This window comes from Entelurus aequoreus, linkage group LG06, assembly GCF_033978785.1.
Source record: "Entelurus aequoreus isolate RoL-2023_Sb linkage group LG06, RoL_Eaeq_v1.1, whole genome shotgun sequence".
Classification (NCBI taxonomy): Eukaryota; Metazoa; Chordata; class Actinopteri; order Syngnathiformes; family Syngnathidae; genus Entelurus; species Entelurus aequoreus.
In genome coordinates, this window is record NC_084736.1 from 46,037,794 (window position 1) to 46,060,468 (window position 22,675).

At 40.2% G+C, this 22,675-nt stretch overlaps 1 protein-coding gene across 1 annotated transcript; it reads left to right on the top strand.

Annotated features, from left to right (window-relative positions):
- Positions 1 to 518: 518 nt before the first annotated feature.
- On the top strand, positions 519 to 22,246 carry thoc5 (THO complex 5). Its single transcript, XM_062050839.1, has 20 exons — positions 519 to 660; positions 903 to 1,004; positions 4,876 to 5,019; positions 6,647 to 6,760; positions 7,017 to 7,114; positions 8,353 to 8,499; positions 8,596 to 8,710; positions 13,610 to 13,742; positions 13,829 to 13,906; positions 14,015 to 14,058; positions 14,423 to 14,522; positions 17,612 to 17,720; positions 17,789 to 17,890; positions 17,984 to 18,080; positions 19,887 to 19,998; positions 20,080 to 20,183; positions 21,429 to 21,516; positions 21,589 to 21,704; positions 21,784 to 21,974; positions 22,054 to 22,246. The coding sequence occupies exons 2-20, from the start codon at positions 909 to 911 to the stop codon at positions 22,115 to 22,117; spliced, it is 2,052 nt and encodes a 683-aa protein (XP_061906823.1). The 5' UTR covers positions 519 to 660; positions 903 to 908; the 3' UTR covers positions 22,118 to 22,246.
- The last annotated feature ends 429 nt before the right edge of the window (positions 22,247 to 22,675 follow it).

Consider the following 22,675-nt stretch of genomic DNA (forward strand, 5'->3'; position numbering starts at 1 on the left):
AATGCATCCAGCGGGGCATCACAAGAAAATTAGGCATAATAATGTGTTAATTCCACGACTGTATATATTGGTATCGGTTGATATCGGAATCAGTAATTAAGAGTTGGACAATATCGGATATCGGGAAAAAAGCCATTATCGGACATCTCTAATTATAACTATAATAGACAAAAAGGCATCACAGACGAATGGGACAAGTTTGGGGAGGTTTTGACTAGATAATAAAACGTTTATAACATAAATACTATCACGGTGTGCCGCACGAACGTAACGCAAACAGGTTTGCGGCGATTTTGATACGGATGACGTCACCAGTCAGAAAACGTATTCTAGAATACCTTAATACCGTAACGCCACAAACGAAAATGTTTACAACCCAAACGAATGGCACTGTTAAAGTTCCCCAAAACAAGTGTAATAAACCAGTTAATAACATTATTTTATACAAATGTTTACGTGGTGCAATTTCTATTTTTCGCCCTGCAAAAATGACTGTACATTCCTCTAGGTGGCAGTGTTTGTTTTTACACTGTGCTTAGACAATTTTAGCAGAGCTCGGCTTCCGTCCATGTCCGCTGACAGACGCTCTCGTTTTGACCTGCACTCAGACTAACGAACGTTGTACATTTGCAGTATTCCACCTTATAGTACAACACCAAGGTATGCAGTTGATATGTTATGAGATTCTTAAATGTGTCAGAATGTATTGGTGCTTGGCTATTATTGGTAAACGCACTATAATGAGCCGAAAGCTAACGTACCGAACGTGTCGAGCTAGTAGCTAGCTCCATTGTTAGCAGAGAAACATGTTTCGCTTCTCAGTAGTAGATGTTGTAGTTACTTGAAGCCGTATAATAGTTTGGATTTACATAGTGTCGCCATTCACCCCCCCCCCCCCCCAGCCAACAATGTCTGCAGACCCGCTGAAGAAGCGAAAATCGAAGGTTCTTTGCAATGAAGCGGCACCGACTGAGGTGAAGCGAGGCAGAGGTGATGGAGAACAGGTAATTGGATTACAAAGCAGTGTTGCCTACTCTTTCAGTAAAAAAAAAAGTAGCTATTGGCTGTCCTGAAAGATGCTCAAAGTCGCTAGAGGACGTCATCGCCTCATTTGCATTATTGATTGAAAGTTAAACTTAACTACCGTGTTTTTCGGACTGCAAGGCGCACTTAAAATCCTTTCATTTTCTCAATAATCGACAGTGCCCCTTATAACTCAGTGCGCCTAATGTACGGAATAATACATTTTGGTTGTGCTTACCGACCTCGAAGCAATTTTATTTGATACATGGTGTAATAAGTGTGACCAGTAGATGGTAGTCACACATAAGAGATACGTGTAGACTGCAACATGACGCCAGTAAGCTACACCAAAACATAGAATGTTCCATTGATAATAAAGAACATTACACACGGTACTCAAAAGTCTGTCAAAATGTTTTAGTATGACTTTAAAGCCACACCGCTTGATGGATTGTTGGCCCATTACGGCTTCCGTAGTCAGGGATACAAGTATTAGTATGGTACGTGTGTACAATTTAAAAAATAAATAAAATTGATGTACTTAAAACCAGACATTATGAAGCAGTTCTTGCAAAGATGATTCCAGTGATATAAGTATAATTTCCCTGTAATAAATATTACAAAAGTTATGAGCTTTTAAAGCCAGTGACAATGCAGTAATTTATGGTCAACATCTTTAAAACAAAGTCCTAAAAAATACAATCATGTGTGCTTACGGACTGCATCCCTGCAGACTATATTGATCTATATTGATAAATAATTTAGGAACCAGAAATATTAATAACAGAAAGAAACAACCCTTCTGTGCGAATGAGTGTGAATGAGTATAAATGGGGGAGGGAGGTTTTTTGGGTTGGTGCACTAATTGTAAGTGAATCTTGTGTTTTTTTATGTTGATTTAATTAAAAAAATTTTTTAAAAAGTTTTTTATTTTTTCTTGTGCGGCCCGGAACCAATCGATCCAGGGCCCAGTGGTTGGGGACCACTGCGGTAAAACACGGATATAAACCCAGTCAGCAGCCCCTCCCCTCTCCCACACACAACACAGGAGTTGCAGCATGACTGCAGCATGAGAGGTTTACTGGCGACGCTTGATGACCTCATCAAACCGCCGCGAGCGGAGCATAACAACAAGAGTGTGTTGTTGCCGGTGCTGCAGCCTGGCTAACAAGCGAGCTCGCTCGGTGACTGACTAACGACACCATGTCTATGGTTTGGGATTATTTTAAAGTGTGTCTGACAGATAAAAAACTGGCAATTTGCAATGACTGCAACAAGTTGGTTATGCGAGGAGGAACCAAGACGTCTTCCTTTAATGCGAGCAAGTTGATATCCCACCTCTTCAAGAATCATAAGGAGATACGCGATGAATACAAGCGGAAATGGATGAAAAGCAAACACAGAAAAAAAGTAGTACCACACAGTTGTCGCTTAAAGACTCCGCCGAGAAAAAACAAAAATACAACAAAAAACACCCCAGGGCGAAAGCTCACATTGTGGTCAGGGACAATGCACGCAGTATGGCAAAAGCTACGGTGGAGTTCGGTGTGGATAGTCTGCCCTGCATGGCGCACACTTTGCAGCTTGCAGTGAACGGAGGTGCCCTGTCTCAAAGCAGCATTTCAGAAGTTCTGGCTGACTGCTAGGCCACTTCAGGCACTCACCACTAGCTTGCAGCACATTTGTGTTACTCATACAAATACGTTAGAGCAGGGCAGATTGAGCCCAGTTTATAATTTCCTGTTATACAGTATACCAGGCAGTCTTGCACTAAATGAGGACTATGTTATTGTTTACTTTATTACTCTAGTATACTCTGGACTGAAGCTGTGTGCCTTCATTGTTTTTGTAGCTGTTATTTGGAGGCATGTTTAAAAAAAAAAAAAGAATAATGCACTTTCTTAGACTTAGACTTTGTGAAAGCCAAAGTATAGTATTTCCCATAGTTGTAGTGGGTATCAGGATTATCTCAGGGAGAGCATATCCCAAATTCCAAGCTGCTGTTTTGAGGCATGTTAAAAAAAAAAAAAAGAACTTTGTGACTTCAATAATAAATATGTCAGTGCCATGTTGGCACTTTTTTTTAATAATTTGAGTTGAAGTTGTTCTCTTATTTTGGAAAACCTTGTTACATTGTTTAATGCATCCAGCAGGGCATCACAACAAACTTAGGCATAATAATGTGTTAATTCCACGATCGTATATATCGGTATCGGTAATTAAGAGTTGGACAATATCGGAATATCGGATATCGGCAAAAAAGCCATTATCGGACATCTCTCGGTGTAACCTTTTTGTTAAAAACCTCAGAACTTTGTTAATATTTACCCCATTTTGAAAATGTTGGTATCATTGGATACTTTCGAAACAAAGAAACAGAAAAAATAGGTTTCACAAGAAGTTTCACACTTACTGTGTATTTTTAATTTGATAAATTCATGAAATTAGCAACATGGCTGGTCGGACTCGACTTGTGAGTCACATCACAAATGGCCAGGCATTTGGCGGGTTCAAAAAATCACTGTGTGAATCGATAAACTTAAGACATTTGGCAGACTCACAGATAAGTCTATAACTTACAGTATATCAAAAGTTCTCAAACTTTTTTCACCAAGTACCACCTTAGAAAACACTTGTCTCTCCAAGTACCACCATATTAAAGTACACTAGCTTAGTAGGCTAATCTACGATTTGACTCCCCAAAATGGCCTTGACGCTGCTCAAAAACAGAAGAAAGGCTGTTGAAAAACATCCCAGAAGGACACCTCAGCGAGGGACACTCTGATTACCCTCCCTCCCTCCTCAACAACACCTGGGAGTTTAACTTTTCTTGCACCCCCCGCAGAGCGACTCCGGTCCTATAGACACAACAACAACTCACCCTGAACGATGGGCATATGCACACACACACACACTCCCACACACACACCACCCACCAACCCCCACGCCACTGCTTATTTCCCTTGGGGCAATGGATGGAGCGGCGGCGCTTACAGTAGTGGCTGGCCTTCGTGGCCCCTCACGCTCCCCTCTGTTGTGAGCTTTATTGATTGTATTTGTGTGTGCTATGGCTATGAGGTTTTTTTCCTTGGCCTCAGTCTGGACCCCCGCTCTGGAGTCCAGCCTTTGACTGAATATTTTTTTACTCCCCCCCTACGTATACCTGTTTCTCACCTTTTTTCTTGAAAGGGGCGCTGGACTGTCTGGCTGACCCGTCAGCGATCCTTTTTCTGTCTCCCTGTAATGTTTTGTCTGATCTTGAATGGGATTGTGCTGAAAATCTAATTTCCCCTCGGGGATCAATAAAGTACTATCTAATCTAATCTAATGTAGGCCTAGGTATTCATTAAAAACAAGGCAGATGTATATTTAGTATTTGTTGGCCACTGTAACATTTCACGCAATGCACAAACATCAACATTAACACTCCATACCCAGTAGATATTTACAGACTTCTTTGGCGTACCACTAGATGAAGGCCACGTACCAGCACAGTTGACTTTTATTATAATAGGGAATCCAATTAACATTTTATTAATCGTCAATTTTTTGCAGGGCAGCTTTTTCCAGTGTAAACTTGCCAAATTTTGTTGAATCTTTGTAACCAGAGTAATTGTCCAATCCAAAAATTTTGATATTCTGGATAACTAGGTTATGTGTTCTACCTTATGAGTATTGGTGTATAGTGGTGATGAAAACAACTCTAACGCAGTTGAACTCTGAAAATAGCGGTCTAGTCACTACTCACGATGGCGCGATCAAGCATGAAACGGTCTCGAGTGACCACTGCGAAGATCCAACCAATGGAAAATACACGCGTACCTTTAATTATGTGTGTTTCTATGTTTCCAGGACTTACGTGTTTACAATGAAGAAGTGGAGTTTGAAAGCAGGAACCCTGAGCAGGACTTCCACCAGTATAAAGAATCATGTGAAAGTCTGGCCAAACTAATGGATGAAATACATGAGCTTAAAGCCAATGGAGCCAAAGAGGGGGTGAGACCTATGTGTACAAAGCTGATTGAAAGACGTGGAATCACTAGCGCCTTACTCATAAAATTAAGTGTTTTTCACAGTGTTACCTGAACTTACAAGTTATTTCAGATACTAGCTGTCTCTCTGCTTTTTTTTATGCTTCACCACCACAACTGAAAAAGTTAGTGCGAAGGAGAAGAAGTGGACAACTGAATAAGGGATACAAACCATTAAAAACATGTCCTACCTGGTTACTGTCAGTCTGCATTACACAAGATGAAGCCACAAACGACAAATACTTATCCATACAAATATTGAGAAGCTGCGGATGCTGTGTTTGACATGTTTTGTTCTGTCCACTCCTGACTCAACAAAATGGACAGTCAAACGTTACCTTTGGTACACAGTAGGGCTGTAACGGTATAGTAGATAGCGCGGTATTTTGATTTCAAAGTCTTTAAAATACTGCTATGATGGTATCAAACGAAAACTTGGTGAGTTAATTTTTTTCTGGCGCTTTAGCCTTTGCTGGGTCAGAAAATAAACTACATCTCCCAGAATCCTTTGCGCAGCGCAGGAGCAGTAAAGTGGGGTCATGGAACGCTGTAAGCAGGAAGTAAATGTCCGTAGTAGGTAAGAGGAATTGTTGTGTTTGACACTACCGGAAAATGTCATCAAACTCCGTCTGTTTGAGTTATGTTGCTAACAAACAGACAAATAAACCCTGCTGAAAACATAACCTCCTTGGCAGAGATAAGAAACAACTTTTGTCTCGAGCGACACAGTCACTGCGCAGCGCACGGAGGGAAATCACCTCAAACAAATCCTGTTCACATATAAGGGGCTGGAGCTTATCCAGCTGCACTCGGGTGGAAGGCAGTGTACACCTTGGACAAGTTGCCGCCTCATAAACCATCACTCAGAAAATATATTTGAAGCCAGCGAAGCTAAACATCAGTAGATGTTTACATCGTCACTGTAAAGAGATCAGCTGTAAGGTATTTTTTTAAATATTTGCTTCAAACAAATGTTCCTACACAATTATTTGCACTTAAAGACATGTTTGTGGTAATAAATATGATTAGAACATTTGAGCATTAGATTTGTGTTCAATTGCAGTACGTGTGTTTATCCTAAACTTTCTTGCCACTTTATTTTACACATTATGGCATCTTTTTTTTTTTACATTTACCGCAATAGTACTGTACCGTGGCCTTAATACCTTCCGGTCCGTCACTAAAATATGTCTGTTTGCAACATGAAGATCAATTTCCTAGTTTCTATTGTTACACGACGGAGAAGCAGATGGTAACACACTCCTACAATTAATGCCAAACAATTTTATTACATTTCTTCATAACTTCCTGTGGTTGTGTGTACATGCTATCGTATTGCTTCTCAAACAATATTTATCAAAAAGTTCTGTTATGGGAGGGCCAAGAATGAAATGCATTGATTTAAATACATATCAACGGCTGAGGCTTATTTGAGACAAGTGTTTTTGAGTTACCAGCTCCGTTATGGAACACAATGTGCTCATAAGTTGAGGTACCACTGTATTTAAAACGTGTAACGTCTAAGTTTGTTGCCAACTATATTGCTTGCGTTTACGTCCGCAAAGGTTACTAACCTGTGATTTTTCCTGCAGTCTGCTGAAGTCGAACGGAGACGGTTGCAGAGCTGCATCCACTTTTTGACTTTAAAAAAACTTAACCGACTGGCTCACATGCGGCTAAAGAAAGGCAGAGACCAGACCCATGAGGTAACTCCCACAGATTTTTTGTTTTAGTCATAAACTGTCTTATATCATGTCAGAATTTATTTGTACTGTAAAGATAGGAAAAGTTGATGGGCAAGCACTTGCCTTACATCCCAAACTTTTATCAGATTCAAGGAATGCACATTGAACTATGTTCTTGTTGAGCATGAGCTCTGATTCACTGGATATATCTGCTCAATGTTGTTTTGCAGTGTCTTTGAAATTATACCTTGTCCCTTGCTTTGTTTTTGTCCAACAGGCCAAACAGAAAGTCGATGTGCTGCACCTCCAGTTGCAGAATCTCTTGTATGAAGTTATGCATCTTCAGAAGGAAATTAGCAAATGTTTGGAGTTCAAGTTAGTATTAACACCCTTTCACTCTAAATATACTTGAGTGCTTAAAGCAGGGGTGTCAAACTCATTTTCGATGAGGTCCACATTGTAGTTATGGCTGCATTTAGAGAGCCGCCTGCAAAAGCGAATTTACCTGTATATAAATTAGGGCTGGCAAAAATAACATGTTTACTTAGACTTGGACTTAGACAAACTTTTATGATCCACAAGGGAAATTGTTACACACAGTAGCTCTGTTACAAAGGATGGAAAAGCACAATTAAATACTCACTAGGGAACAAAAAGAGTACGAAATAAATAAGTAAAAAGTAAACCAAACATTTACCATTTAAAAGAGATAAATGTTAAGTTTTTGGTAACTCATGTTATTAATCACAACATTTTTAACCTGTAAATACGCAGAATAATCACGCAATTTATTTTGGCTGTAAATGCTCCTTGACCTTGACTGCAAATGGTTACCTGAAAGGCGTCACATTTTTTAATACGGCCAGTGATCAGGTCAAGGCATATATCAGTGCAGAGATAAGTGAAGAGACTGTCTGTTGTGCTCGCTGGTAAATTTTACTCCAAAATTCACTCCAATTTAAGATCAAGCTGTTACCAAGTACGGTAAATGACGTGCATTCAAGTAAAACATGAACAAATAACGTCTGGATGACATTTTGACAATAAAATTGCATTTGTGTCAAAATACTGGTTGTTTTTTTTTAGGTTAATTTAAAATATGCAAGCAAGTAATAACCTGATATTAATCTGGATTAATACAAATTCAAAACTTTGATTAATCTGAATAAAAACAATAACCATTTGACAGCACTAACAATATTATTACACAATTGCCAATGTTTTTTATTATTAGATATATTTTTTATGTACAAATTGATGGATAACTTTCATTGAAATCACAGGTCAAGGTGACAATCAGATATTTAAGTATTTGTATTGTTTTATTGTAATGCAGTTGCATGAGCAGATTATATTAATGTTTAAAAGATATGCAATTTAAAGCATTACATTTTTTCTGTCAGAATGGAAAAAAACATACATCTAGTAAGAAAGATTAAGTACTTTATTGATGCACATTTTTGTCATGCTTTCGTGGGCCGCATAAAATGAAGTGAACCTTGAATTTGACACCTGTGGCCTAAAAGCTCTAGTCAAGATTAAAAAAAACAACTTGGTTTTCTGTTAACCGTAATGTCATTTTGCCTTCCTTTAACAGTATTTTTTAAATTTAGGTCTAAACATGAGGAAATTGACTTGGTGACCGAAGAAGAGTTTTACCAGGATGCACCTCAGGAGATTTCCAGGCCACAACTCACCAAAAATGATCCTCACCAGCTGACACTGGCGCGATTAGACTGGGAGCTTGAACAGAGGAAAAGGTAATCTAACATCTCTGCAACACAGCTTAGTTATTAATACGTGTTTGTTTTTCGACATGAACAAGATGCTGAAAGTTAGTGCAATGATTGATGCAGGTTGGCGGAGCAATACAAAGAGTCTCAGGCCACCAAGGAGAAGATCCAGAAGAGTATTGAGGTCAAGAAAGAACATCTGAGGAGCTTGCAGCCTGGCCTGAATGCCATCATGCAGGTAGGATTGGTATTAAATTACTGAATCTGTTATTTTAAGATGTAGATTCACAGATTTTTCCTGCCTTTTGTCACTTGGAAAAAGTTAGACAATGCCTGTATTTTGAAGGATTTAATAGTTAAAATGTTTAATTTTAAGTGGTAAGGGACAAGCGGTAGAAAATGGATGGATGGATGAACAATCTTTTTTTCTTTTTCCATAGGTCATAAACTGTATTGTTAAACGTTTAAGTCAGCATCTGGCTGCAGTTAGCAGTGTTTCCCATATATTAATTTATTTTTGGCAGGCCTGAACAAGTACATTCAGGGCCACCACACATTAAAGACAATAATATATGTATATTTTTTTAATATTTTGCAATACAGGAAGGTAAAAAGTCACCTTCCAGGTGGTAAATGTGCTGCCATCTCATGTTATACAAAACCGCAGACAGCAGCAGACTGGCTTGGTAGTATAAAGATAGCAGTCAATACTAGTTTGTACAGAGTTTGGTGGCTATATGCCTCTAAGTAGAAATACATTTGTTGTTTTATCGCAATTTTGTTCCGTTAAAATCTAATTCATAAAACATTTATACCATTTGAAAACGATCGCAATGCTACTTTTCCTTAGCCAGTCAATGAGCTGGTCCATTGTACGTTAGCATTAAGATAGCTGCATGAGAGCCGACATTTATCCTCTATGGTTGCATTGCTTATTTTCAGTTTATATAAAGCTGTATTGTTGATTTAACACGATTCTTACATGTACAGTACAGGCCAAAAGTTTGGACACACCTTCTCATTCAATGCGTTTTCTTTATTTTCATGACTATTTACATTGTAGATTGTCACTGAAGGCATCAAAACTATGAATGAACATGTGGAGTTATGTAGCGGTACTTAACAAAAACATTTTAAATAACTGAAAACATGTTTTACATTATAGTTTCCAAAATAGCCACCCTTTGCTCTGATTACTGCTTTGCACACTCTTGGCATTCTCTCGATGAACTTCAACAGAAATTGTTTTCATATCACAGGTGTGCCTTATCAGGGTTGATTAGTGGAATTTCTTGCTTTATCAGTGGGGTTGGGACCATCAGTTGTGTTGTGAATGAGAAGGTGTGTCCAAATTTTAGGCCTGTACTGTATGTGCACTTCACGTGTATATTAATGTACTTTCCTTTTGTTTTGATTTATTTTGATGGTTATGGCTTCCAGCTTATGAAAACCTGTAAGCCATGATCATCAAAATTGTAACAAAGGCTTGAGATATCCCACTTTGCATGTAATGAGTTGATGTCACATATTTGTTTCACATTTGAAATTAATAATAATAATAATAATACCTGGGATTTATATAGCGCTTTTCTAAATACCCAAAGTCACTTTACACGTGTGTGGGGGGGGATTAAAACAACTTTATTAGGAAAAGAAAAAAGAAAAAAATAATAAAGAAACACCAAGGGCAGGGTCAGTTTGGAAAGGCTAATGTGAAGAGGTGAGTTTTTAGGGTGGTTTTGAAGGTGGGGAGGGAGGGGGCATCTCTGATGTGCCTGGGGAGAGCGTTCCAGAGAGAGGGGGCAGCCACGGAGAAGGCCCTGTCGCCCCAGGTTCGGCGCCTGGTCTTGGGGACCTCCAGGAGGCCAGCATCACTAGACCTGAGGGAACGGGACGGGATGTGTGGCTGGAGGAGGTCAGAGAGGTAGGGTGGAGCCAGGTTATGGAGTGCCTTGTAGGTGGTGAGGAGTATTTTAAAGGGGATTCTGTATTTGACAGGCAGCCAGTGGAGGTCATGAAGGACAGGTGTGATGTGCTCTCTGGAGCGGGTTCCGGTGAGCAGGCGGGCAGCGGAGTTCTGGACATATTGCAGTTTATTGAGGGTTTTAGAAGTGATGCCGTAGAGCAGGGGTGGGCAATTAATTTTTACCGGGGGCCGCATGAGCAACCCGAGCACTGCTGGAGGGCCACACTGACAATATTTCAATTAAATTTTGCTCAAATTATTTTTGATATACCGTAAGATAGATAATAATAATAATAATATTTTCATTTAACCTAACTTATCTTTATACAAAAGCAGATGGCTTTTGATGGTTTTATTTTTAACACTTTCTTACACAACACTTCCTGATGTATATTACAATACACAAATTTCAATTTCTGTCACTTTATCCTGCATCCTCTTTGTTGTAAAACCTTTATTTAACCAGATAAGAAAACGTTGTGAACGTAGCACGTACGCCTGTAAGGTGATTGGCGAAGAAGGAGGAAGCGTTGCTGTTGCGGAAATGAGGAGTGAGGATTGGTTTTCCTTTTGGAAAGAACGAGATAAGTTGAGCTGTGTTAGTATAGCATGCTCAATAAAAGTTTAAAAAGTGCATCAGACTTGGTGTGCACTTCTTCTGGACGCTACAATTGATGTCAGAAGTGGGATGAAATGCCTCCCAGTTCGCCTTGCCATCAAACCTGGGAGTCTTCATTGAGGGCGGAATTCCCCCCGTGGCAAGCAGCGTGGCTGCACCTGTAAACGCTCTCTCTCTCTCTCTCTTTGCGGCGAGCTCCTCACGTGGCACGTACCTCCCGATGACGTAGCACACAAACAGTGCAGTATGCGCAAAGTTTTACTTCTGCCACCAATTGTAGCGTCCAGAAGAAGTGCACATCAAGTCTGACGCTCTTTTGAAACTTTTATTGAGCCTGCTATACTAACACAGCTCAACATATCTCGTTCCTTCCACACGCACGTCTCCTCACTCCTCATTTACGCAACTCAAGAAGACAACATCTACTTCAGCAGGTCGTTACACTATATTCTTTAAACACAGCAACGTGTGTACCACAAATAAGCACACAGCTTTACCTTTACTTGTCTTGTTGAAAACACGCCATTCGTCATCAACTTTTCTCTTGTGCGCCTTCCCTCACAGGACATACGCACATATAACACTTTTCAAAATAAAAGCAGCACAGTTGTATTGCACGCACGACAAAGATGTTTTTTTAAATTTATTTTGTAATTTGAGATTGCCGCTGCGCGCACGAGCATACGTCCACACGGAAGTAATACAAATAACGCTTTTCAAAACAAAAGCAGCACCGTTGTATTGCACACTCGAAATAGATGCTTTTTAAAATTTATTTTGTAATTTATAATTGGCCTCATGCGGGCCGGACAGGGACGTACAAAGGGCCGGATGCGGCCCGCGGGCCGCACAATGCCCAGGTCTGCCGTAGAGGATGCTGTTGCAATAGTCTAGCCGGGATGAGATGAAGGCGTGGATGAGGGTTTCGGCAGCAGAGGGTGTGAGGGAGGGCCGGAGACGGGCAATGTTTCTGAGGTGGAAGAATGCAGTTTTGGTGATGTGGTTTACGTGGGGGAGGAATGAGAGGGTAGGGTCGAAGATTACACCTAGATTGCGGATGTGGGTGGATGTAGTGACAAGGGAGCCGTCGATGTTTAATGAAAAGTCCTGAGTGGAGCAAGTGAGGGAGTCGGGGCCAATTATAATTATTTCAGATTTGTTGCAGTTGAGTTTTAGAAAGTTTTTTTGCATCCAGGTTTTTATGTCTGTGAGGCAGGTGGAGTGGGTGGCTGGGGTGATGGTCGTGGTGGAAAGGTATAGTTGTGTGTCGTCGGCATAGCAGTGAAATTGAAGGCCGTGGTGGCGGAGGATCTGACCGAGGGGCAGGAGGTAGATGGTGAAGAGTAGGGGGCCAAGTACTGAGCCTTGGGGGACGCCATGGGTGACTGGGGCAGTGGAGGAGGTGCAGTTGTTGATTGAGATGAATTGCTGACGGTCAGAGAGGTAGGATTTCATCCAGGAGAGGGCAGTGCCGGATAAACCAAGGGAGGAGTGTAGGCGTGATAGGAGGATGGAGTGGTTGATGGTGTCGAAGGCAGCACTGAGGTCGAGGAGAATGAGGATGGAGAGGGAACCAGAGTCGGCGGAGAGGAGGATGTTGTTGGTGAACTTGAGGAGGGCAGTTTCTGTGCTGTGGAGTGAGCGGAAGCCAGATTGGAACGTTTCGTATAGGTTATTGTGGAGAAGGTGGGATTTGATTTGGGAGGCAACTGCACGTTCGAGAATTTTAGAGAGGAAGGGGAGGTTGGAGATGGGCCTGTAGTTGTTAGGGAAGTTGGGGTCGAGACCGGATTTCTTGAGAATGGGGGTGATGGCAGCCAGCTTGAGGGCAGGAGGGACAGAGCCAGTGGATAGGGAGGAGTTAATTATAGTGGTGATGAGAGGTGAGAGTGAGGGGAGGCAGGCTATAACTAAAGTGGATGGGATTGGGTCGAGGATGCAGGTGGAGGCTTTCATACCAGAAGTTATGGAGGATAGGTCAGTTGTGGTGATTTCGGAGAAGAAGTTGAGTGGGTGGTTGGAGAGTAAAGGGGGGGCATGATCGGGGGTAGGGGAGGAGGTGGGAGAGGAGGCGGCCAGTTCAGAGTGGATGGTGTTGATTTTTGATTGAAAAAATGATAAAAATTCTTCACATTTGCTGGTGGTGAATGAGGTGGTGGTGGTGTCCATGGGTTTGAGGAGTTGGGTTACGGAAGAGAAGAGTATCTTGGAGTTGTTGCTGTCGGATTGTATGACTGAGGAGTAGTGGGAAGTGCGTGCAATTGTTGAATTGAATTGCTGACATGAGTGAAATGTTGCACATTATTCTAATTTGAGTTTCATCTGTATATTTATGAAAAATGTTGGCCTTAAATTAAAAAAAAACATACATTACAGCAATTATGCAAATTATACAACGTCATATTGACACCATCCGTGCTATGCCCCCACCACTACAAATAAATTGGCAATATGTGGGAAACACTGATTAGAGTTAGCACAGAAGATCTTGTGCGGTGTGTATTTTTTTTAACAGCATGGCATTGTAATTTGTGCTCACTCTCCTTGTGTAGGCCTCTGTCCCAGTGCAAGACTACCTGTCTATGCCTGTCGAACAAACACAGAAACAAACAGAGATTGCCCAGCATCTGCCGCCACCCCTCTATGTCCTTTTCGTACAAGCAAATGCATACGGCCAGGCGTGTGGTAAGCAAGGTTCTGAGAGTTGAGCCCACCTCCATTTACTGTAATTTGCATCATTGGCTACTGGTTGATTATATATTTTTATTTAGACAAACACCTGAGTTTGTCAATCAGTGGGGATGTTGATGAGGCCAGGGCTCTGTCTAAACCACAAGAGGATTCTCAGGGTAAGAACATATAATAGTTATACACACATACATACATACATACATGCACACATATACTGTGTTTACTTTGTTGTCTTTTTGCTGATACCATTTTTCTTTGTCATGCAGATGATGACAGTGACTCTGACGCAGAGGAAGAGCAAGAAAAAACGGTACACACACACACACTGGACAAATGAATGATGGAGGCAAAAGTGATAGCTTCCTGTATCAGAATGAGTGCTAGCTGAGGGATTTTGGTAACCCTCCTTAGAATGGCTGACTCGCTGTAACCAGACACTCCCTCTCCACATCCACACTCTGATCAAATCCACACTCGTTTTTTTTACTTATTGGACGTTCTAAGCATTTTTTTCTCATTTGTTTATGCTACCTGCCTCACATACCTCAGAAACCTTATTTTCTATGTATTGCCTTAAAATAATTTAAGTTGTTTCCTAACCTAAAATGTGATGCAAATTGTTTAGAAAAAATTAGTTTTTCCTACCGCAATATCATAAACAACTGATTTTACAGAAGAGGAGAAGGCCAACTGCTGGCGGCCAGCTTGATGACAAAAGACGAGAAATGCTGAAGAGGCACCCACTGTCCCTCTCTCTTGACCTGATGTGTAAAGGTAACCCACTTTACATTGTATTTGGCTGGATATGCATGTAGGGCTGCACGACTATGGCCGAATGATTATCAATCACAACCATTATTCATGATTATTCATTGTTAGCTAAAACATAATGTTGAAGTGGTGAACGTGGACTCATTATAATATTAATGCTTATCAATTAACCTTATTCCTTATAGTTAAAGATGAACTGCATATTTTGGGAAATGTTGCCTATAATTCACAATCCTTATTTAAGACAAGAACAAATGTTTTTCATTTTTTTATGCATTCTAATTATTAAATAAATGTGATCAAAAGTCAGCTTACAATGGAGCTTATGAGAGCCACTTTAGTCAGCCTTTAAAAGCCCTTAAAAAAACACCCAAACACTTCCATTGAGGTGTTATATACCTACTGTAAGTATATATGTAACGTAGTAACAGGCACATTTATAATAACATGTAATATTTATGTATTTTGATTATTTTAAGCATACGCGGCGCATTTTTTTAAAAAACGCATCACAAAATTTGCTTTTTTTCCTCACTACATCACTGATTTCTACCCACTGCAGACTTTATGAGACCAAACAAACATAATAAAATATCACTTACTGTGCAATGTCTGCTGTTATTAGGATGCTGAGTGCTAGGATGTTCATATATTCCCGTTTTTTAGATGAAAAATGACTCATAATCCTCACGAATAAAAGGAGGGTGGAACTCCGCGTCTTTTTGTGTCGTTCTCACCATTACCGGGTCTAAATTGGCTGTCAAAGTATACCAACTTGTTGGACTATGTCTTCATTCTTCTACTATCCAGGTGAGAGACATGATTTATGGTCTAGAATAAACTTTTACGAGCAAAGGAAGCAAGGAAACAGCTGACCACTCGAGGATGTTAACATAGACGCACACACTAGCGATCACGGCGCCGCGATAAAAAGTCTGTGCGTTAGTGCTTACAATTACAATGTTACTAATACTTGGTTGGTATTCAAGTCACAAAATGTAAATGGAGTATTATTGGCGCTTTTTGGATGGTTATTTATTGGGTTTAATGGGAGAATAGAGGTATTCCCATTGGCTCCGCTGTAAGTGGACTTTTGTTTACATGTATTTTTTAATTAGAATGCATAAAGAAAATACATCCGTCGCTATGTATTTCAGAATGATTGTGAACGACAGGCACAATTCCAGAAAAAGTGCAGTTCCCCAAATCTGTGTTTTTGTTAATGATTAGTTATCACATTTGATTTGTTTCTCATTAAATGATGACTTTAGCTACAGTTGGGACGGAAAGTATTCAGACCCCTTTAAATTTTTCGCTCTTTATTTCATTGCAGCCATTTGCTAAAATCAAAAAAAAAATCATTTTATTTCTCATGAATGTACAGTCATCACTCATCTTGACAGAAAATAATTTAAATGTAGAAGTTTTAGTAAATTTATAAAAAATAAAAAACTCCAAAATCACATGTACGTAAGTATTAAGACCCTTTGCACAATACTTTGTTGATGCAGCTTTGGCAGCAAATACAGCCTCAAGTCTTTTTGAATACGATGTAATTGCTGCCAAAGGTGCATTAAGAAAGTATTGAGCAAAGGCTGTGAATACTTATGTGTATGTGATTTTTGAGGTTTTTTTTAAAAGTAAAATTTCAAAAATGTCTGCATTTCTGTTTTTTCTGTCAAAATGGGGTGCTGAATGTACATTAATGAGAACTAATATGAACTTTTTGAATTTTAGCAAATGGCTGCAATAACACAAAGAGTAAAAAATTAAAGTGGTCAGAATACTTTCCGTACCCACTGTATATTTATAAAAATTTTTGTGGGGGGTTTCGGTGCCCTTAAAAGACAGCCCTGTTCGGCGAGTGCCCCGCACGGCATCAATTGGACACCCCTGCTTGACATAATCTTACATTTGATTGTTTTAATGGGAAACATGTAAATTAAATGACAAAATCGTATAGCGTTATTCAGTAAACTCACGTGAAAGAGTCGTTCAATGTCCAATTACATTTCTGTATTCCTTGAATTCATACATGTGCACAGATGCAAGGAGTACATGAATTTAAATGGGGAACATATTCTGCCAGAACACCGGCGAGAAATGTTGGCACTCAATGGAAAAGTGTCTCCAGATTCTATTTAGCACAATGGCTGGCCGTTAGTCCAAGGAGACAAGCAGAGCACCGTGTTGTGCAAGCATCCACACCTGTCGCCTTCTCATAACAGCGGTGCGGTCTTTAACACATGCCGAGTTAGACTTAAGGAAGTGAAAGGAGGCGACCGACTGCAGCAGCCAGGAGAAAGTTTAATTCCGGCCTGCAAGTCAGTCGCTCTGCAGAGCTTCAAGATGAGCCGCTTTTTATTTTCTGTTGCTGCGGGCTGTAAAAAGTGCTTAATTTGATATGCAACGTAGCCTGCTTTTTTAATCGTTAAATTTGCTAATGATCACCCCCATCTAACTATGGTGGCCGTGATCATGATTAAAATTTGATACATTTTGTAGCCTTAATGCCAATTGTGCTGCATAAAATGGCATCTGAAAATTCTCTAAACAAACACTGCCAGTGACTATGCAGTTTTCCTAAAAAAGTATCTTTAGTGTTTCCACCCTTGCAGGCATATTGTAAGGTAATGTGTTTGATGGGTAAAACAAGCAAGATCCATTGTGCTTAGTTATGCAATTTATTTAGCCTCATGTTCCCTCTGCTTGTGACTTAAGGAATATAGTGAGCTCTGCATTGCAGGCTTTACTTACCTAAAGGGGGAAGAGAGGGGGGCTTTCATCTCTGTGGGTCTGCAGCATTTCAAGGTGCTGTGTGCACAATTTCTCATTGGCAACTTTTGCTGAGCTCTCATGCCTTCTACAGCCTCGATTGTTTTCTGCCAGCTGCACTCTGGCAGTGTTTGTGGTTGACAACAGGTCATGACGGTCACTATGACTGCAGTGATTAGAGCATGAAACATGACCATCAGCATAGTACGTGTCCCCTGTGGCTGCATCAGAACTATACCTTGTTTTCACTGATGCAGCAGTGGGACAGCGGCAGCACCACAACTAGTAATGTGCAAATAACCAAATTGTTGTTACAGATGGAAGCGTCCTCCATCTTTTCTTCTACTACCTGATGAATCTCAACATTATGACCGTCAAGGCTAAGGTGTCTGCATCCACAGACGTCACCACAGCCATCAGCGCAGGGTACATGCAAAAGTGCTTAGATCGGAGCTATCATCCAATGTGTTAATCATGACTTCTCTACTCAACAGAGAGCTGGTAAAATCCGATACCCTTTTAAGCTGTCTGTACGCCAACGATCATGGCAGAGAAACACCCAATCCAGCCAACCGCTATCAGTTTGATAAAATTGGGTAAGAGTTTCATTATTTCTGACATAATGTTAAGGAAAAACATATATTTAGCAAAATGACGCCATTCATCATAAGCATCACGTCATTCTTCAGGATTGTGTCTTTTGCTGACTATGTGGAGGAGTTGGGCCATGCCTACAAGTGGGTTCAGAATCTTGGGGGGTTACATTTCCCCAGTGATTCCTCAGAGGTGAGTGTATATAAGCATATACGATTTCAATTAGTACAAAGGTATTATGCGGTACATTGCAACATTCGTTTTGATGACAAATAAGGCTCAATAGAGAGGTTGCAACGCCCAAATGGGCTGCCATTTTTAAATTGAAAAATATTGTGAAAGCAAGATGAAATGTGGTGTGGAAACGTTGGAACTACAGTAGTACCTGAACTTAAGTGTTTTGAGATAAGCGCAAGTGCAAGTAGGGCTGGGCGATATGGCCTTTTTTTAATATCTCGATATCTCGATATTTTTAGGCCATATCGCGATACACGATATATATCTCGATATTTTGCGTTAGCCTTGAATGAACACTTGAACACAGCAGTATGATGATTCTATGTGTCTACATTAAAACATTCTTGTTCATACTGCATTAATATATGCTCATTTTAAACTTTCATGCAGAGAGGGAAATCACAACTAAGTCAATTTAGCAAGTGTATTTATTAAACAGTTATTAAGCAGTGGCACAAACATTCATGTCATTTCCACAACAGAAAGTGCAAGATTGTCAGAGACATTTTAAAACAAGCTATAAGTGCACTTTTGGGCATGATGACACACAAGATATTTCAATAAGTGTCACATAAAAATGAGCTGCATATCAAATAGTATATGTCCTACGGTGTTGATGTGGAAATAGTTGCCTCTGCATTTAGTTGGTGTGGCACCGAACAGAGATGTTGACATGTAAAGACATATTCCCTCTTGAAGCCAAACCACCATCAGACGATGGACCCCGTGCTTTTTCTTGGGAATTAATTATTCCTCCATTTGTTACCAGATTCGCACACCTTCTTTCTCTCGTATTACCACTCAAACCACACCGTTAGCTGTTAGCATCACAGCTAACGTTACCATGTCGCTACTTGTCTGCTCCGCGGGAGCGTGTGACGTTGCTCACGTGACAGTATGTGACGTATGTAAGAAGGTGCACTTGTTTTAGTCTCTGTGAGAAGGAGAGACAGGAAAGAGTGAGAAAGGCATGCAGTTTAATGCCCCGCAGCTAAAAGCAACTGCGTGAGAACGTATACTCTAATATCATGATATAGTCATTTTCTATATCGCACAGAGACAAACCCGCGATATATCGAGTATATTGATAAATCGCCCAGCCCTAGTTGCAAGCAAAACTTGAGGTACTACTATTCATGCCATTAGTTGGCATAGCAAATGTCACAGTAAACCCTATAAGATCTGACCAAAAACACCAATTGAATGTATTTCAATTCATTGTCTCAATGAGAGTCGATTTGACATAAGTGTTTTGAGTTAAGAGCTCCGACTGTCAAAGAAACAATTAAGTTTGTACTTTGAGGTACTACTATACAAATACAATTACCTTTCATTGTAAATATTGCTGTACTATTACAACATATGGTGGAAAGTGAATAGAGTGATGTTCCCCTCGTCAGGTTATCACTTTGCAGGCTGCAGGACTGACTGGTTACTGTACTGTGCTGAATTTTTCATGTGTTCGTAATTTTCAACAAGAATCCGTTGACAGGAATTGCTCAATTGTATTACAGTTACAATTGACTCCTGCATTTGTTCATGAAGAGGTTTAGGTCATGCCTTTAGAAACGACTTAGTTTTATAAGTGTTGCCTTTTTCTCTTTTTTTTTTACAATTGTTAAAACGATTGTTAGATTACAATTTTATATTGCAGTTAACTTTTTGTTCAGGAAAAAACATTTCCTTTTAGGTTTTTCTTCAATGATAATTAAATTATTTCCCCTTAAAATCAATTAAGGAAGTCCTTGTTTGTTTCTGCAGGGTGCACTCATGGGCAGTTCTTTGAGTGCCAGCCATATGGAGAACACCATGAAGCTTCTGAGGGGACGGATCTTGTCCCGCTTGGCCTTGCAAAAGCAGTTTGCCTCACTTGGTAAAGTAAAGCGACTACTGACCGCGCACGCACACAGAACCACTCAATTGTAGCTAAGGACGTTTGTTCTTCTTGTCATAGAACACAGCATCATCCCCATCACCAGTGAGTGTCTGCACCTCTTTCCAGCCAAGATACTTTCCCGTTTAACTTGTTGGACCACCATCCCTTACGAGGATTACCTGGTATGCAAACACAGTCAATATTATGCATACATTATATATAATTTAAGATGACCTTTTTATGAAGTCCAGGCAGTCCCTGGTTTGCTGTTTTGTGGTCACAATGTACACAACCGTTAATTACTTAAGAGCTAAGTACCATCATTAAGGATAAAGATTGTAGCCTTGAGTATGTGAAGTTGTCTTTTTTTAAGTTACAGTGGAACCTCTATTTACAAACTTAAATGGTTCCTGAACACAGTTCGTAAATAGAAAAATGTGTATGTTTAAGCAAATTTCTCCGAAAGAAACAATGTAAATATGAATAATTAGTACCAGCCTCAAGAAATGTCCATATTTTAGTAAAGGTTTGTACACTTTGTACACAATACACCCCCTCACCCTACTTTTCAGCCCTGTCCCTACATTTTGCGTGTTCCTGTGAAAGTAGTGGTGTCCCAATGACTCTTTGCATGTAGGGGTAGTGGGCATAACGAGGAGTTGGGGGTATGAATCTAGCCCTTCAGAGTGAGGCATTTCAGATGCTAAATCGCTCAGGTAGGGCCAGAGAAAAGTGGAATAATGACAAAATAACAGCAATTCTACTGGTTAATAAAAAGGGTGCATGAAAGACAATATGAAGGTATTTGGGCTTCAGAACTGTCCAAAAAGATTATGTTTTAAAACATGCCTCGCCAAATGTGTCAATACAGCATTACCATCATTGCTTCATATTTAGGTAAACATTTAAATAAACATTCAGACCTGCACAGTGAGTTTAAAGCGTGGCAGGTAATATAGTTAACAGCTTCCCCCGTGCATATATACAGTAGATACGAACCAAGCATACAGCTGGTGTATATGTGTGTGTATATAAATACATACGTATATAAGGACCTCCTTTATGAATCATAGTCATCATGGGAGGATTCCGGGTAGGATACATTACAGTTGTCTGCTACCAGGCATTTCTTGTCCTTCTTAATTCTGTCTTGAAACTTTTTGGACAATCGCATGCTTACAACTTTGTATGTTGAAGGCCCATTTCTGTTGTAGCATGACTGTGCCTCAGAGTAGAAAGCAATGTTTCATAAAAGAAGGGCTTTAGAGCCCTGATCTTAGAACACATTTGTAGATGTACAATTAGAAAATGTGCACAGGGTTCAAACTATATTTTTGTTTTGTGTAATGTCTGCATGTTTTGATTTGTGTAGGACATTTTCAAAGTATTTCTATAGCAGCACCCATAATGTGTCTGTTCTCTGCTAGGCTCTGCCATTTACCTGTCATGTTACTGATGCCGGGCTGGCAAAAGAGACTGACATGTATTTTTCTGCAATGGTGGAGAGAGGGACAGGTAACATTTTTATTTATTTTATTTTATTATTATTTCATGTACATTTACAAACCTGTTTTCTCTTTCTTATAGCTCGTCTCCAGGCTGTGGTGGCGCTGAATCCCCGTTACCCAGAAATATGTCCTATCTTTTCCCTTTTGCTCAACTGGAAGGGAGAGCGCAGCGGTCGCACTGATGACAACCTTCGGGTAAAAGCCGTTTATATACTAATCGTCTTTCATTTTGTGTTTTACTGTTTCCAACCCAACTCATCTCTTATGTGTTTAGGCCATGGAGAGCGAAGTAAACGTGTTTAAAAAAGAACTACAGGGCCCACGTCCCGGCCATCAGCTCCTGACCAATCAGATTGCACGCCTCTGTGTCATTCTGGATGTCTACCTGGAGACCGAAGAACAGGATGATGGCGTGGAGGGGCCACGGGAGTTTCCCCGAGAAAAGATGTGCTTGCGCACTATAAGGTGCGTACTCACGCACACAAAATCAATTGATCACTTTATTATGCTACGCTCACGTTTGACTTGTCTTTTTGGGTTTCAGGGGTCCAAATCGTCTGAAGCCTTTCAAATACAACCATCCTCTGGGCCTTTTCACTCATCGTTAAAGTGGGTCTGTGAGTCCCCATCACAAGCTTTTAGTTATCACAGCTATGTTTAAAACCATCCTGGATATTTCATAGATCTTTCCAATAAATTAGAAATAAAAAGTCCATCCTGGCTTTGATATGTCTAAATGTATGTGTTTCATCTGTCTGCACCTCACAAGCACAATTTTTATATTGGTGATGCACCAAATGTTTGGCAAAATATGGATTGCATGTTTGCATATGCCTTTTGTGATGACGTAAGCAAGAAGCATGCGCTTGTCTAAAGTGGAGGCAATATGTCTGCCTTGTGGACATACTTTCAATATTTTCGAAGAAAGACTCGCAGACAGCGATCTGCAAAACGTGCAATGTGGAAATAGCAAAAGGGGAATCCTCTGCAAAGACAATCTCCATGTCGGGTTTTATCACCTGAAATCCAAACATTTTGATCACCATTTTGATTATGTGAACAACACCGCACAGAAAAGGAAAGTGCCACTCAGCGCTTTGAGTCCATCAGTGGCGCCATTCAGTATTAGGAATGTTTCGATCAGGGTTTTATGCTGCTGATTCTGT